Source organism: Anarrhichthys ocellatus, unplaced genomic scaffold (assembly GCF_004355925.1).
Source record: "Anarrhichthys ocellatus isolate YVR2014 unplaced genomic scaffold, GSC_Weel_1.0 scaffold75, whole genome shotgun sequence".
Lineage (NCBI taxonomy): Eukaryota > Metazoa > Chordata > Actinopteri > Perciformes > Anarhichadidae > Anarrhichthys > Anarrhichthys ocellatus.
In genome coordinates, this window is record NW_022280105.1 from 14,574 (window position 1) to 32,469 (window position 17,896).

The 17,896-nt window shown below is 40.3% G+C and overlaps 1 protein-coding gene across 2 annotated transcripts in view; it reads right to left on the minus strand.

The window, feature by feature from the left end:
• Positions 1-3,393: 3,393 nt before the first annotated feature.
• The window catches only part of popdc1 (popeye domain cAMP effector 1), a 21,195-nt gene continuing 6,692 nt past the window's right edge, over positions 3,394-17,896 (minus strand). For both annotated transcript variants that reach the window (XM_031873839.1, XM_031873840.1), the window contains 4 exons: positions 12,390-12,498; positions 11,094-11,261; positions 10,824-10,965; positions 3,394-4,216 (listed from right to left, as the gene is read on the minus strand). In XM_031873839.1, coding sequence (XP_031729699.1) covers positions 4,086-4,216; positions 10,824-10,965; positions 11,094-11,261; positions 12,390-12,498 — 550 coding nt within the window. In that variant the 3' untranslated portion in view covers positions 3,394-4,085. The remainder of the gene's footprint in view (positions 4,217-10,823; positions 10,966-11,093; positions 11,262-12,389; positions 12,499-17,896) is intronic.

Consider the following 17,896-nt stretch of genomic DNA (forward strand, 5'->3'; position numbering starts at 1 on the left):
TCTGAAGCCACACTGTACACTATTACTGCTCTACTGCCTTAGCAGCGTTGGGGAGCTACTTTGAAAGCATAACCTGCCAATTACTTCACATTGGAAGAAGCAAAGGGAAAAATTTAGAAAAATTACTGAGCAAATTGTCACATTTATGTGATGTCACAAATATGTCATATGCCAGCAAAAAAATGCAACTCAACTGAGTTAATTTAAAAAAGTGGCCAACAAAAAATACAATACCCTGCTCATTTTGTTTAACTTTCTCCTTTTCAGAGCAATGGTCTAAAAGATTTGGCCTGTTGTCTTACTTGTCAGTTTTGTAACATCTGACTTGTGTGTGGAACAGTCTCGTCAAAGGGGTTCACTTGTCTTTACCATTCTAGAAGGAATGGTAAAATATTTCCTTTTATGGCCTAAAATTGTTTGTACACAAAAAAGAAAAGTAACAAAAGTACTTAAAATTAAATTACATTTGAATCAATATACAAATATGAATGTAGTTAAACTACCAGCAAGCTGCTGCAAAATGTAGTTCCGCTACTAGTTTTATTACATGAAGTTCACTACTACCCAACTCAGGGGTCGGCAACCCGCGGCTCCCGAGCCGCATGCGCCTCTGTTGCGGCTCCCTGAGTCTTTGACAAAAAACATTAAAATAAATAACTTTTTTTTGCACAGTGGACAGTGGACAGTCTTTCAAATGGAACACCTCCTATCTTGGAGTTTGAGGTGATACTGTGTCATGGAAAATAAAAAACGTTTTAATATTTAGTCAACTGAAATGTGCGTCACATCCTATTACGTCGCCGTCAAGCGCCTTCCCCTGCAGGTGGCTCGTCGTGATTGCAGACTCCCGCCCTCGGTAAGGTTATCAATGGATAAATCCAAAAAAAGAAAACTGGAAGAAAATAGAGAATTTAATTCTGCGTGGACGTATTTATTTGCGTTCACTGCCAGCAACGCTGGCTTACCGCTTAATATGAGGTGAGAAATTAGCAAACAACAAAAAATGTAATGTTGAAAGACACTTTCAGACCAAACACACAGCATTTGCTGAAAAATATCAAGCTGGAGATGCGCGAAAAAGAGCGATTTCTGAACTGCTGCAGAAAACTGAGCAAAGTAAATATACTTTCGCAAAGTGGATCAAGTCTCCAAACTCAACTACTGCTTCTAGTTTTGTGGCAGCTCATGAGATAGTAAGGCGTGGAAAGCCGTTCACAGATGGAGAATACATGAAAGAATCGTTCATTAAAGTATCTGAGCATCTATTCTCGGACTTCAAAAACAAAGGGGAAATTGTTCAAAAAATCAGAGATATGCCTCTCTCTGCAAAGACTGTTAAGGACAGGGCCATTAAAATGGCAACAAACATCACCAGTCAGCAAATTGAGGACATCAATTCAGCTGCAGCATTCTCAATCGCCTGCTATGAGTCAAGAGATGTAAACGACATTGAGCAGACAGCACTGGTATGCAGATACAGTATATGAACTCTAATGGGCCGCAGGAAGAAATCATTGAATTAATACCGCTAAAAGGGCAAACACGAGGGGAGGACATTTGTGAGGCTGTTGTGAATTGTTTAAAAGCTAAAGAAATAAACACGACCCGCTTGGTGTCAGTGGCTACTGATGGGGCACCCAGTATGAGAGGAGCACAGAAGGGATTTGTGACTTTACTTCAGAAGTCACTGGATCGAAAGCTGCTGTCGTTTCACTGCATCTTACACCAAGAAGCACTGTGCGCTCAAACATTTCCCCCGGAATGTATGGAGGTGATGAATCTTGTTATTCAGATAGTGAACAAAATAATGGCAAAGGGGTTAAACCACCGACAGTTCTGTTCGTTGTTGGAAGAGGTGGACAGCACATATTCAGATCTCCTGCTGCATAACAAAGTCCAGTGGCTGTCCAGGGGAGAGGTGCTAAAACGGTTTGCTGCTTGCCTGGAACATGTGAAAACATTCCTGGAAAGTAAAGACCTCACCTATCCTGAGCTGGGAGATCCAGATTGGCTGGAAAGGTTGCACTTCATGGTAGACATGACAAGTCACTTAAACACGTTGAACAAAAAAAAGTCTCCAGGGAAAGGGAGGCACGGCTCTGCAGATGCTGGAGGATGTGTTGGCGTTTGAGCGCAAGATGACAGTGTTTGCCAGAGATGTACAGAGAGGCAAGCTCTCTCACTTCCCCTCCCTGAGAGAGTTCAGAGAAAGAAATACTCACATAAATTGTGAGTATTTACAGGATGCAATTATTGAAATGCAAACTGCATTTGGGAAAAGATTCAGCGAGTTCAGGGAGGAAAAAAGCACATTATCCTTCCCCGTCACACACCTGGACATCGACCCATACCAGCTGAACATGTCTGCATTCCTGGGAGTAAGTCAACCTGATCTGGAAATCGAACTCGCAGACATAGCTGATAAAGACTTATGGTTGTCCAAGTTCAAAAGCCTGACAGCTGATCTTGAAGATGTCGCCCGTCAGAAGGCCGTCCTCGCTAGAGAGCACAAATGGAGCGACATTGAAAACCTCCCCAAACCCGACAAACTTGTGTTTGAAACATGGAATGCCATTCCCGACACTTACATGAACATGAAGACTTATGCATTTGGAGTCCTGTCCATCTTTGGATCAACGTACTTATGCGAGCAGATTTTCTCAAGCATGAACTACATCAAATCTAAATATCGCTCCCGCCTCACAGATGACAGCCTGCAGTCCTGTTTGAAGCTCAAAGTCACATCTTACAGCCCTGACATAGAGAAACTCTGCAGCGATGTTCAGAAACAAAAGTCACATTAAACAGGTGAGAACACGATCATTTAATAGGCTATTATCTTGGAGAAAAATATTTATTTTAGATCCTGAACTGATGTAGTTGTGTTTTTATGTTCAGGCGCGACGGTTGATGGCTGTACGTGGCTGAGGAAAAAAAGAAGAGGATGACATCGCACTGAAATGGACTTTAGTCTTACTTAAATACAAACTGCCTATTTTTTATCTTTACTCATTTTAAGATATTAGGCTGCAGCTATATGTTATAATTATTTCAAAGTAGGCTACTTTTTATTTAATATTGTTTTCCACAAACATGGGGAGAGGACCCAAATATACTTGAATTGTTCTGTGTTTGATTCACTTCTGCAGCTATATGTTATATTTATTTCTAAGTTATTTCCCACAACTATGGGGAGGACTGAAGGCCTGCATAGTTCTGTGTTTAGTTCTGTGTCCTCAATGTAGGCCTACACATGCCAGTGTATTTTTTTTCTCCTCCTCATAAAAGTTAAAATAGCAATAAAATGTCAATAATTGTCTTTATTCTTGTTCTATTATTTCATAAATACAACAAACTATAGTTTTTGTATATATAATATAACTATATATAAAACGTATATAAGCTGTGATATCGAATAGCTTTTGCGGCTCCAGACAAATTTTATTTGGTGGAAAATAGAGCAAAATGGCCCTTTGGACAGTAATGGTTGCTGACCCCTGACCCAACTGAACCAGCGGCAGACATAAATCCGTGGGCTGGCATTTGAGTGTATTAATCAGGCAGTTGGTCAGTTGTATTTTTGCCTCCTCTGTTTAAGCTATATGTATCTATATTAATATAGCAAAAACAACAAAATGATTGGCCGATACATGATGTGACTATATGGGGCCATGGCAGCTCTGTGGGCGGGCCCCTGCAGCCATAACGCCTGCTTCCCAAAATAGCTCCTTAGCACCAAACACAGTTAACAAGTAGCCGATGAACAGTGGAGCATTAACATAGGACATTTTTATAAGAAGGTATTTCTAGTGGCTTCTAAGAAGAACATTTAACAGTGTAAAAATAAACTTTTCAGTGCTCTCTGGTGGGCAAACTATGTAATGGAGAAACTGTTACTAAATGACCAGAAACATATCTTTGATATTTCTCAACTGACATTTGTTGCCAGCAGGAGGATATCCATTTACTTACGAAAATAACATGTGGTAATGTCGGCCTTGCGGGTGTATCTATCAGATTCTAGTTGTTGTTGTTGCTAAACAAGAAGTGCATACATTGGATCTTGTGTATTCTTCCCCTGCTGGCTACACGTCCTCAGTGGAAGTGCTGGGCATACGGCGAGACTTGGAAGAAGCAGATTCTTCAAAAACATCATCTTCCATGCCTTCTTCTATTGGCTTCATCTTTGAGGAGGTCTTGGTGCCAGGGGATTTTTCTAGAAAAAAATGAATTAAAAAAATAATTTAAAAAAAGAAAAGAAAAAGAAAATAACCTGTCCTGAGACAAATACCCCTGTATCAGCAAAGAAGAGTGCTAACATGAACACTACTTCAACCATTGGACAATTAATGTTGACATCCGGATAAATGTTAATAACCACCCCAATCTTTAAGCATGCTTTCCACTGCTTCATTGTGGTAATGTTTTTTTTTTTAAAAGCCAGTATTCAATTCATGGCCACTCTGGTGTGGCCGTCGGGAGCAAATAAAAGATGCCCCAGAAAAAAATGCCACGGCTCCTTCAGTCCATGTTGATGTGTCCTTGGACAAGACGCTTAACCCCATATTGCTCCCGTGAGCTGTGCCTATGGCAAGTGAGTGTTATCAAGGTGCCACCTGCCCCGTTACCCCCTTAGGTAAGAACTGTTAGCTAATGGTGCTAACAGTATACTAAGGTGAAAGGGCTGCTATGTGCCGTTGACATGTTAAGAGCCGTTGAGAGGAAATTGAACTGCTCCATATCTCAGATCTTTCACCATTAAATTGACAGACTTTTTAGGTGGTTCTTTCTTTTAGGTGGCTAAAACACATTTTGTTGCTGCTCCCATCCATAGCAGTTCATTACTATTCTCCCGTCTACTACAGGTAATAAACTGATGCAATATTGGTAAGTACCTTATACAACCCCACTTCAAATCTATCTATTTCAAGTTTTGCCACTGAAATGTAACACTACCTTAACATTTTTCACATTAAAAGCTGACGAGGAAAGGGAAAGACTATGGCAGCTGAGGCATTGATAATTTGATGTGAATGTTTAATATTCATTGATAGTAGCTTAACACCGATCCAGAAATGGAAATAATCAGGTAATTGGAAATAATAAAAAAATGAAAACAGTAAACTAGAGAAAGTGGGAGCGGCAGAGTGCTGTCTATGACATGTCAGGTAGAAACATGGTGGAAATATACATTATGATTAATTATCAAGACAACAAATTAACATGGAGGAAGTTCTGGGTTTGCATTCACTAAGGAACAGAGGAAATGCTGTTCCTGCCCTGTGTAAAACCAAAACGCAATGTTGACCTATTTCAAGGGTCTTTTTTGTTATGTAACTTATGTAAATACTAACTAACGCCACCTGTATGAACTACATAATAAGCGTACTTATTTGAACCCAAACCACAATCTTTTTCTAAACCAGCTATTCTCAAGATTTGGGCCAGGGCCCATTAGTGGACCTCAAAGCTCCACCTTGAGGGCCGCAGAGGTACTGCCAAATGCCATCCATCCATCCATTTTCTACGGTGTGAGTGAACCGGTGCCCAGCTTGAGAGAGCTCCTGTATGTCGCTGAATGTGTGCATTTCTGACTGAAAGATAACATCTTCTGCCTCCATATATTCAGGCTCTCGGTCCTGGCCCGCCACCCGGTCTGCATTGCACCCGACCCCGATGCTTGTCCCTGCGGGTGGTGAGTCCACAGGGTGGCTGCTCCATGGTGTTTCTTCGGGCTGAGCCCGACCGGGCCCCATGGGCAAAGGCCCGGCCACCAGACACTCGCCGGCGAGCTCCCCTCCTGGGTCTGGCTCCGGGAGGGTGCCCCGGTATCCCTGGTCCGGGCGAGGTGGCTGAAGTCTGTGGGCTGCTATTCATCCGGGTTTTTTGAACCGCTCTTAGTCTGGGCTCTCCCCTGCGACCTGTTAACCTTGGGAGACCCTACCAGGGGCTAATGCCCCGGACAACACAGCTCCCAGGATCACTGAGCCACTCAAACTCCTCCACCACGTTAAGGTGCCGATTCGTGGAGGAATACTGCCAAATGGTTAGATTAAGATCCCAGACACAAGGTTGCATGCTGTAATATTATTTGAAAATAAGTTACCATTTTTTTAAAACTATTTACTTCACTCACACCTTGTGCAATCTTTTTTGCAAGATATTCCTGGCTAAAACACTGCAGATCTTATCCACAACAGCCAACTACTGAGGCCAGTATATTATTATGCCAAGTGCCAAATGGATCGTTTTGTAACTCGACCAAAAAACATGAATCTGTCTATTATTTTAATAGTTCAGTATTGTATGAAAGATAACAGGTATGTTTATGCATGGCAGTGGCAATAGGCTATCACACATTTTTCGTTTCCACATTTATGTTTAAAATGAAAACATCAATTTGAATAGCTTGTATGCATGATTATCATGCAATTGACAGACAATGGTGATATTGGCATTGGTATCATCTGACAAGGTATGTTTCTAAATGGCAGTGGCACGGCCACCCTACTCACTGCACCTTGCACATGTTTAAAATAAAAACATGAATATATGAACCTGTGTATTATTTGAATAGCTTAGTATTGAATGCACAATAAAGATGCACATGTTTATACATGGCACTAGGCCCAGTTTAATATAAAACATAATTTTATACAATATATATAGTCGGGGTCCCTGCTCCATCTCTCTATCAGTTTGGGGGTCCTTGCCCTGAAAAACATTGAAGACCCCTGATATAAATGATACATAGGAGATTATTAATAGCAGTAGTAGTACCAATAGCAGAATAATAATGTAAAAAAGGTTGAGTACTAATAATAACAGTAGCAGCAGTATTGTCACATGACCTTTGACATCATCGTTGGCGATATCGACTATTCCTTCCCAATATAGCATCACACTAGCTGGAGGATTGAACCAAAATTGAAACATAAGACAGCATAAAATACATTAAAAAATGCACAAAATGAAAAATGCCAGACTTCCAGATGGACGAAACTAATTAAGGTCAATCAGAAATATGTCAGAAATGATCTGAGTGATATGGGTAGCAAACTTCATGAATATCAGAGCCTTCCACACATTAGATGACGATTTGGAGCATGCTAAACATGCGTGAACCCAATCACTGTATAATTTCGCAATCAGGGATGGATCTTTAGGATTTTATAGATGCTATTATCCATACTGCTTATGGGTTCGGTTCCTTATCGATATTCTTATCGGTTCTTTATGATTATTTTGTAAGAATATAATCAATATTACTTTATTATTCATATGTAAACAAATATTATTTCTTAAACGGCAAGAGCATAAATGTTTAAATAACTAATTATTGTTGACTATACTATTTCAATGCAAACAACAATTGGAAATACATTTTAGCTGAATTTCAGGAGAAGGACCACGCCACTCCCCCACTTCCGGCCACAGTCCTATAAATACGTATCTACCCACTCTAAGCCTCGACCTGTTCACGCTTTCCGCATCCCACCCTCCCTATTATTTTTCATAGTCATTATCCTTCCGTCCCACATGGAGACCTGGGGATCTGTGTGAGGAATTTAAGTTTAAAGCGCTCCTAGTGCTGGATATCAATAGTGTGTTTACTTGTAGGAGTTTTAACCAAGGAGTGTGGTTGAGTGTCTGTGTGAGGGGGTTGAGGAATGTGTTGTAAAAGGGGGGTTGGAAGAAAGTGGCTGGGTGAGGTGTCTGATCAGAACAACAGGTCAAGGGCCAAGGAGGGGCTTATTGGATTTCAGCCAATCATTGAGCTGATCGATGGGTGTAATATGAGACTCTTCAGAGACTTTTCGAGGGGACAAAGGGTTTGAAACTCTGGAGGATTTCAGATCTTCTGGGGACCACCTAGCAGTCACATCAGGCTACTGGGTGGCTCGGATTGGATCTCATATTTCATGAAATATTTGTTTTTTTTACTATTAATAGTGTGATTCAGTTTGTAACTGTATTTGCTTTTGTTAGATATTAAATGCCTTTTGATTTAAACTTCAACCAGCTGATTCGGCCTTATCTTGCTGACGGATCAGGAGCAAAGAGCGGGGCTTTTTCCTTTGCCTTTAGTTTGAGAAATTTTAAACATAACATCTGCAAGGCCCGGGAGCCGCAGTGGATCCTCAACTAAGCCTTCCCCAAACCGCTAAACTCTCACCCTGGCTAATTCTCCCTCAACCATTCCTCAACGCTCCAAATGATCGATGAAAGTTCGATTGGCTGAGGCGGGGTCCTAGCTAGTGAAATGTACATTTGAGAACATTCCTACAGGGAGGAGTATATTTAGTGCTCAGAGCCTTGGTCATCTCCCTAAAGTCAAGTAGTAACAACCATCGTTAATATGTGTTGGCTGGAATGGTAATGGGACTAGCAGCTTCAAAATAACTTAAAACACTAACGTATAACAACACAGCTGCTCCCCTTATTAAAACCTCTATAGCCCGAGCGAGCCCCATTTGGGGTTCGAGTACCGGTACCGAAGTTCCGAATGGACTTTTCATCAAGACATATGAAAAATGGTCCAGACATGTAAAATATCGGAAAAAAAAAAAGTCTGGGCAAAATCATCATGCAACCCATTTTACACAATTATACACAGTTATACACAAACTAATTCAATACACTAGAAGATTTATCACAATATCAGGATTTTTCTCCAAAAAAATCCGCCAACTATGCATCCGAAATTCATTTTTCATCACAAAGCCGGCAGCTATAATGGCGGATGGATACATGATTTTGCACGAGGGCTCGATACAGCGTCAACCCAGCGTGTCCAAATAGACCTCCGACAAAGCATTCAAAAGTCACAGGACAAACCCCAAGAAACCACACACTGCTCTCGAGAAAAAAAATTGAAAATCTGCTAACCTTTTTGTCATTTTCGTCCCGAAAAAAACAGTTAATCCATTGAAAGTTGCTGCAGCGCTGTGCTCCGTTTCCTGGTCTCTCTGCCTGCATTGAAATGAACGTGCTGTGACCTGGCATGCGAAAATGGCCCGCATTTTTCGCCTGGACCAATCTATTTTTCGCATGGGGGTTGAGCCCACCTTATCAAGATTTTTACTGGCTAATGTCCCTCAGCTTTCCAAATAACACCCCTGACGGCTTTCAATGGACTATTCCGGACCTAACAACGTGTCATATAATTAATTCCGCCAATCACAGGCCTTACAAATCCCACATACACACTGAGTCAGAGCAGGTTTTTTTCATGGATGAGACATATGACATCTGGAAATAACTGAACATGGCTGAAAATTATTGCAAACTGCTTTATTACGATGTATTGAACACTCTTAGTGATAAAGCAAGTGAATATATAGTTGACATGTAGTTATATAGTATATAAAATTAGAATAGAGCAGCGCAAAATCTGGTTCCAAAAATGAAAATTTGGCTTGAAATTCTGTACTCAGACCTCATTTATGCTGGCCTGCTAAGTAAAATTAGCTTGGACAGACCACAAACCTGTTGTGCTATGACTGTGGAGTATTTTTAGGCTTCAATCTGCATTATTTCAAAAAAGATGTTCAATAAAAGTGCTTTTTTTTCAGGCGAACCTGGAACTTTTCAATTTGAGCTGTGTGCCATCTTCGTTCACTATTAACCAGTAACATATACACAATATTTACACATCTGAACAAGTCTCTCACAAGTTTTACCTGTATTATACCATCAAAATTATTAAAATAGACCTTGTAGTTTCAGATCTACAGTCTAAAAGGTATGGATATGCAATTTTAGAGGCCTAAAAATAGGGCTAGGGCTATAGAGGTTATTAATAACTATGTATCAAACAACTCAATATACACTGACAGACTTATTAGTTGTTCCCTAATTCCCTTTGACTCCACTGTTGGGAAGGGGTGCAGGCCTTTAACAATAAACTGGGTAACAGCGCTGTGACACTCGTCCTGTGTCATCTTCCCTGTAGCTGCTTGTAAGAAGGGACTTGGGCTAGGACCGGCGCTGGTAGAGGGAGATGGGTCGGCTGGGTCAGGGCTGCAGCCTCAGCCGAGATCTCATTCCATAACTTCTAAAGCACCGATAGCAGAACCGTTGACTACGGACCTTATCGATGCTCCAGGTATTTACTACTGTCTTATCGATTCCTGTTTAGAACCGGGTATTGGGGGGCATCCCTACTTGCAATGTTCAGTCTTTGTTGTGTGCCCCACGTTTTGTGAATTTTCAAGTATATCAAAGGGTGCCAAAAAAGCTAAATACAATTAGGGGGTGCTAGAGATCAAGAGTTTATGTGCATCCCCAGAGTACTGAGTTAGTGAATCAGCACTCTACTCTGGATGTTGCTGGATGTTCTTAGGAGAACACACGGAAAACGAGAAATAACTTTTCATATTACATACAAACCGTTGTATGAGGATACATGACTGTTACAAAAAAAAAGTCCTCTCAAAACTTGGTTTTATTTTGTTGGTATTTATTTCCAGCATTTTGGTAATCAGTATTGCGTGATTAGGATTGGAGCACTGGGCTTCCCATGTTTTTAATGGATGAATAAATTGAAACTCTGAACCTATGCAGTAATAGACCACATTAATGGTACAACATTGGAAAAATCTGAATAATGCTATAATCATTTTTAAATTTTACACATAACTGTAATAGCTGTAAATGTACATTTGCTTGTATTACTTAGATATAACTGATTATTTCAAATTAAAGGTTTAGAAATTGCGAGATCAGCCAATGCAATACTCTGCCGTAAACTGTACTGCTGTAAGGCACTCATGGTTACAATAACCTGAAAACACATCTTGTGGGGTGATAATGTGACTTACGGAGTGACGATCCAGCAGAACCTCCTCGTAGGATCTGGTTAAGGACATCATCAGTATCGCTGCTGCTCGCCATGCTGTTCCTCATCTGCATCATAGACAGCTGAGAGCATAGGCTGGGCTGACGGTCCATCTTCTTCACCGCCTGGAACACATCCACCACCATCATCATCAACACCATCATTTCTGTAGCTGTCATCCATTATGCTGTTGATGTGTTACTTCCAGTGTTTGTGCCATTTTATTATAATTTGACATGAGACCTGGGCCTACCTTGTCACTGAGTGTGGGGTCATTCAGAGAGTACAGTTTGTTGGTGATGTCTTTGCCAATGAGGTACCTGAACACCTCATTTAGGAAAGTATTAGACTCCAGGAAATAGGTGAGCCTCTCTCGAGACCAACACAGGAATTTACAGTTCTCCTCTGCCATGATGGTCACCTGTCAAACACATCATTTGTCTTTCAAAAAAGCAGTTAGTTCAAGTTCTGATTAGATGTGCAACGGATCATAAAACCCACGATTCGGATCGTATCACGGATCAGCACAAAAGAAAAAAAGGGAGCAAATGTAACTTTTACAGATCCCTCAACACGTTTTTTTGCCGGCGAAACTAATTGATGATCATTGATGATCTATATTGACAGATACAGATCCCTTTGTTGTTTAATTATACAGCTGGTTGCAGGCTCCAGACAATTTTCTTTTTGCAACCAACCAAAAAAATCATTTTGATCGCTCTGAAGTCTGTAAACCATCAACTATTCTAAATGTTGTACTTTTAGTTTTGTCATCTGTTGTGTTTTGTATCTTCTTAAAAATACGCAATTCAAATGATGAAGAAATAAAAGATTGCATTTTTATGGATTAAAACAAATCTTGTCAATAGTAGTTTTAAAGATGTTTTAAGCTGTTTTAAGCTGCTTAGAGGTATTGCAAACAGGTCATAATTCATCTATAATATCTATGTTGTTGTGAAAACATCTTCAAACAACTGGATTTATTCAAGTTTCTAACCAAAACTACTTTTTGCGAGATTACATGTGAATACATGATTTTGTTATAATTTAACTTCGCCTAATACTAATTTTCACTAAACAGAGCCTGAACGCATCATAATGTAACCAAACGGAACCTTCAATCGTTGACCGTTAGCGGTGCTGCCAATGTAACTAGCTCTTCTGCTCAATTCAAACACGGATTGGTTGTTGACAATGTAACATTATGGAGTTGGTGACTAGAAAAGTATAAATGCCGATGTCCTGATGAGATATTTTACTGAATATTGGCGGATAACGGTCGTCATTAAAACTTTATTTCACACTGTGTGTAACGTTAAACTGGAATGTATCCATGTTTTCCACGCATGCCGAACCGTGAGGGGGGGATCCGTACGGATCACGGATCAACAGTGGTCCGTTACTACACTAGCTCTGACCTATTATTCATTTTATCACTGCAATCTACATGTTGATGACAAGGCCGATATGTTTTTATTTGAGGCAATTAAGCAATGAAGGTACAAAAGCAGTTTGTTTATTGCTGTTGTCCATCTGATCTTCTAATTACCTGAAACTTCTCTCCTCTGTGCATCTCAGTAGACCTGAACTCTGGAGAGTCAATGAATGAATTGGTATAGATGTTGTGAAGAAAATGGCCTCGATACGATACCTTCATCCTGTCACAAAGAAACGTCAAAGTCAAAACTCAGATTCATCTTTAAAACAAAAACGCCATCTCTTATAAGTGATTTTAAGCCTTAATCTTCTTGTGTTGACTGGTGAACCCAAAAAAGGCTGTGCCTATTCCTTTAATGGCCATTTAGCCTAATGGTGCGTTCACACCAAACGCGGCGCAAATTATTCGCCAATGTCTATGCACAGACGCGATGAGACTGGAGCAACGCAAATTTGCGATGGCGCGGCGCGATTGATGCAAATTCGTGGCGCGATTGACGCAAATTGACGTCAAACTCCAAATCGCCCCAAACGCGGCAGTTTAAATTTTTCAACTTCGGCGAAATATTCGCGTTACGCCCCGGCGCGATAGCCTATCAGCGTTGAGTTGTTTCTCCTGTCATCGCTGACTGCCGTTGTTGAATCAGGAAATAAATACTGTAGCCGTCTGTGTTCACCCAGAGCTCTACGATACCTCATATCAATAGAGACCGGACCAAACTATGTGTATAAATGTGTGTGTAAACCATGGTACAAACAATGAATAGACACTGCCGTATTTACGTCTAGATGACGTTATTCTGAGTGTTGGTGGAGCTGCTACAATGTTAGCATAGCCTAGCACCGATCCATCCGAGCTCCATCGAGAAGACAAGTACAAATCGGCGGCATCATTACGTAGTTAGTTCGGAGTCCCTTTTTGTCGGTTTATTGCCGTTAAATCACAGCCAAATCAGTTTATTTTGTGTTCATACAGCTGTAGTAAACAGCGACGTGTGAATACACTTCGATAAAATCCACGGAGGTCCTCTGGACAATGTTATGAACCAGACATGACGGCGTTTAGTTTCCCGGGATATCTGTGACTTCCACAACACGTACTATGCAGAAATAGGTTATTTTTTCCATGGTTAATGGCGGACAGTTGAACGGCTTACAGGGCGATAAGCCTCGCCCCCTCTCCGGCGCGTCCAACGCGTCCAGCGCGATTCGTGAACATTGTTTTAATGTTAGGTACACTAATGTGGCTCAAAGGTAACTTTTAATAACATTAAAACTAATAATATTACCCTGTGGAAAGTCAAAAGTGCCATTTTATGCCTCTATTTTCACCTGTTTTAAATACTTTTTTTTTTTAAAGCCACTTTTAATGCTGCTTTACTGAGTAACATTAAAACGTAACTTTTTCACAGTTTTTTTTACGTTAATAAGCCCTTCCTTCTGTTTTGCATAGCCAGTTAGCTCAAAGACGGCACAGCCTAGTTAACTGGTAGCCTACTGCTGCACTTTTAGTGACACTATGTCCACTGCCAAAGTCGGCAAATGACTGAGAAACAGAAGTGGAAAATCCTACTGCTTCCGTCAAGTAACCAGTGTGGCAACATTTCTCTTTCCTTATAGTTCCTTACAGTTTGTAGGCTGCAGAAGATTTAGAGACTGCAGCGTGATTTTTGGAATCAAAGTGGTGTGATTTTTTTCCCAGCTGTGCTCCAAAGATTTTATCAATCTTTTAAACCACTTCAAATCTTTGTAATACTTGGCATGCTGCTGTTTCTGATAGAAGAGATATCCATACATTAGATCTATGCAGAATTCACATATTTGTGCTTTCGGTCTGAAGGGCCTTCATCAGAGCATACAGGATTCAACTGGATTGGCAAGTGAAGAAACAAAAGAATTCACTTGAATTCAAGGCTCCACCTCCTGGGAACTGCAGCCTTAAAGTAATGAATGGAGTATTGAGTGGCTTACAAGTGGAAGTCACACTTACAAAACACAGAGAAAGGTAGAGTACCATGAAAAGTACCAAGAAAAGGTACAAAAAGTACCATGAAAAGGTACAAAAAAGGTACAAAAAAGGTGGAGCCTCTGGCTCACGGTGTGGAAACATTAATGTAAGGTCACGTCAAAAAAAAAAAAAAAAAAAACTTTTTATTTAAGATGTGCGAGCATGGTTGCTTGGGAAAAGTAAAATTAATATTCTAACTCCAACACAGTACTTAATGTTGGTGAAAACTAATATTTGCTTGTGTATTTTTCACCGGTTTTGTACTTTTTCATATTAAACCTGTCCAAATACAACACTCTGGTCTGTTCCTTGGAGGAAGAGTATGAGGAAGAGTTTAGCTGACTGCAAAGCCCAATACAAGACAGAGAGTCAACATTAGGACTGAGATAAAATGACAGGTACGCATGTGCTGCATGATGATATCACAGCTTCACATGAGCAATGGAAGCCTATGAGGCAGTTCATGCCAACTCATCCCAGTGGATTAGAGGGGCTGTCTGTGGACAGGCAGAAGACAGTTAGTCTCTCTCTTCCCATACTTACTGAGTGCAGTGCTATTCCCAACAACAACGGGAGAAAATACCTACTGTTATGAACTCAGACAAGAAGGCGTTTAGTTTCCCGGGATATCTGGGACTTCCACAACAAGTAATAAGCAGAAATAGAGGTTATTTCTTCCACGGTTGGTGGCGGAAATAAATGGCTTCCATGGAGATAAGCCACTCCCCCTCTTCGGCGCAAATGAGGCGAATAACCACAAATGATCCTGCGAGTAAATTCCCACAAGTAACGCAACGCGAAAATTTGGTTCAGTGTGAACACAGCATAACACATCACGAGTGTCACCGCAGTATTTATGTTTCCAGGAATCAGACCAGTGGCGGCTGGTGGAAAATTTTCTAGGTAGGGCCATCCTATCAATTTCAGCAAACATCCCAGTATGATTTAATGCAAAAAAATTAAAGTATCAAACACGCATTACTACTTTGCAGTTAAATATTTAACATTTATTCCAACACGAAAAAAAGCTGTAAATAACACTTATATAATATAATATAACATGTTTATTTATTGAGATGCCCCTATGGACCTTGTTATAGGAGGTAAAAGTCAGGAGAAGTAAACACGAAATGTAATTAGGAATACTGATGTTAAATTAAGGCTTAAGCTATGATGAGTTTTCACTGTTAATTTACCATCTCAATTACATGTTGATGCCTCCATGACCAAGTTAAGCAGATGAGACTGAGGACAACTATGTAGAAGAAAATATGTTCACTTTGCCTAATATGTAGCTTGACAGAGTTCTCCATGTGTGCCTTGGTGTTCTCATGTTTCCTTACTTCCTCATCCCTCACTCCCGTAACTGTCCGTGCTGGATTCGTCCCCGTTGTTTTAAAAAGCTAAATAAGTTATTAGCATGACGTCATCCAGCTAGCCAAACCTGTCTGGTGTACAGCTAGTACAGAAGCTTCGCATGGACTGCTTCCCTTTCCCGCTAGTCTGCTGTCTGATTGTGAGGTCAGGCTGATCAGATATCAGCTCTTTGGCCTGCAGAATCTCCGCCAAAGGTCTCCTCTCAAACAAGACTTGAAGGAGTAGTGCTCGCCTGTAGAGACTTCTCCTGACGAGAACGCGCAGCTAGGGGGGCTAAATATTTTTGGCCCCACACTGAATCTATTTGAGGGCGCTGATTGGCTAAATTGTATGTCACTCATTTATATCTTCAATCAGCAATTGGCTAAACTGCTTCATAGACCCGCCTCTTTTGGGCCAAAACGATTTTGCCCCCCTAGCTGCGCGTTCTGAGACGTGTCGTGCACACAGGCGGAGAGCACGAGCAGACGAGCACACAGATGGAGAGGACGAGGAGGAAAAGCATATATTCTGCGCAGATATCATATTTTACACATATTACTGGGGCCATGCCCCATTGCCCTCTATTGGCCAGCCGCCACTGAATCAGACAGATTGTTTCCAAAATGATCACGACAATCAGTGGTATCCACCATCCTGGATATCGTTTAAAAAAAGGAAGTTTCACAGGTGAATACAATGTGTTTATTTATTTATTTATGTTTTCTTTAGTGCTGGGCAAGTTAACGCGTTAATTTCGCGTTAACGCATTCATTAATTAACGCCGACAATTATTTTATCGCGCGTTAATGCATTTTTTAATTTCTTATGATTTTTTATTTTTTATTTTTTTTATTTATTGAAAGACAAGAGACAATACATATACATAACAACAAGAGAATGACAAGAACAGTGGGATAAAAGCCAGCAAACATCCTATAGTCAGTAATTTTAGTGCACCTATATGCTGAAATTCACGGTAAACGCATTTAAACGGCACAGATCGGGAGCGAGCGAAGGACTTTGAAAGTTAGCGGAAACATTAACGTGATACAACATCCGGTTTCTTCAGACAAACATCCGGTTTTCAGAATAAGATGCCAAAAAAGTATGAATTATATTCACGTTAAGTATAAAACATGCTACCTGCATCTCGTGAACTAAATGTTATTGCCCTTTTGTTCATATAGCAGTACTTTTAAAATAAAAGTGCGCAATACACTACTTTTGAATTCATTATTGAACTTTGCCATAACAATGCGATTAATCGCAAAAAATCCATGCAATTAAATATTTTAATCGTTGCCCAGTACTAGTTTTCTTATGGCATTATGATTAGGACTGATAATGAGGATATAGAGTGATTGTGCGACAGCTGTCACTGGCTGTATTTCCAGACTGTGTTTATTTACACAATCCTTATGTGCAGGTGAAGATTTGCCAGGTGAGGTGAATGGAGAAGGCAAAGTGTGTGACAGTCACCGTGGTGACTCCAATTAGCTCTGATACTCGCATCGGATAGCTGTTTTCAGTTTGTGTCTGTACAGTGTATCTGTCCCGATGGAATAAACTATAACTGAAGGAAGTGTTAACTGCAGCGATTTTACTCACAGACAATTTATGAAAACTGAAATCGTACTTGGTGATATATGCACAGTATTACAAGATGGGTCAGAGTTTCCGTACAGGTGCGCAGATTCTCCCGTCAAGTTTGATTTTATAGATCACAACTTTTGCTTGGGAAATGGCATATGCCTTTTTCAGACCCCGTTTTGTTACCCAACAGTTATAAATGAAACCCCTGGGCTTTTGGAGTTCTGTATGGTGCTTTTATCACGTTAACAAATGTTTCATTGTTCATGCATGAAAAACGTTTTTCCTGAATCCATTGACATTACTAATCTTGGATCTTTTTCAATTTTAGATAGCTCTATCATATGATATAATTCACAGATATTGTCGATTTTGGAGCTCATGGGTCACTGAAGTTATTACTGGTTCCAGTCTAAGGGTTTAGAGAATATTTTAAAATCTACATTGAGAAATGATAGTGGTCTATACAACCCACATATGTTTTCATCCTTAAATGGTTTATGAAAAACATAAATCTCACCAATTCAAAAGTTAGAGGCCCTCTTTATGAAGATTCATTAAGCATATCTTAATAACAGAGCAGATCTCAAAGTTTCTTAAAAAACTCTAATGGGAAGCCATCGGGTCCCTGTGTTTGTCCTAGTTGTAGGACAAACACAGGG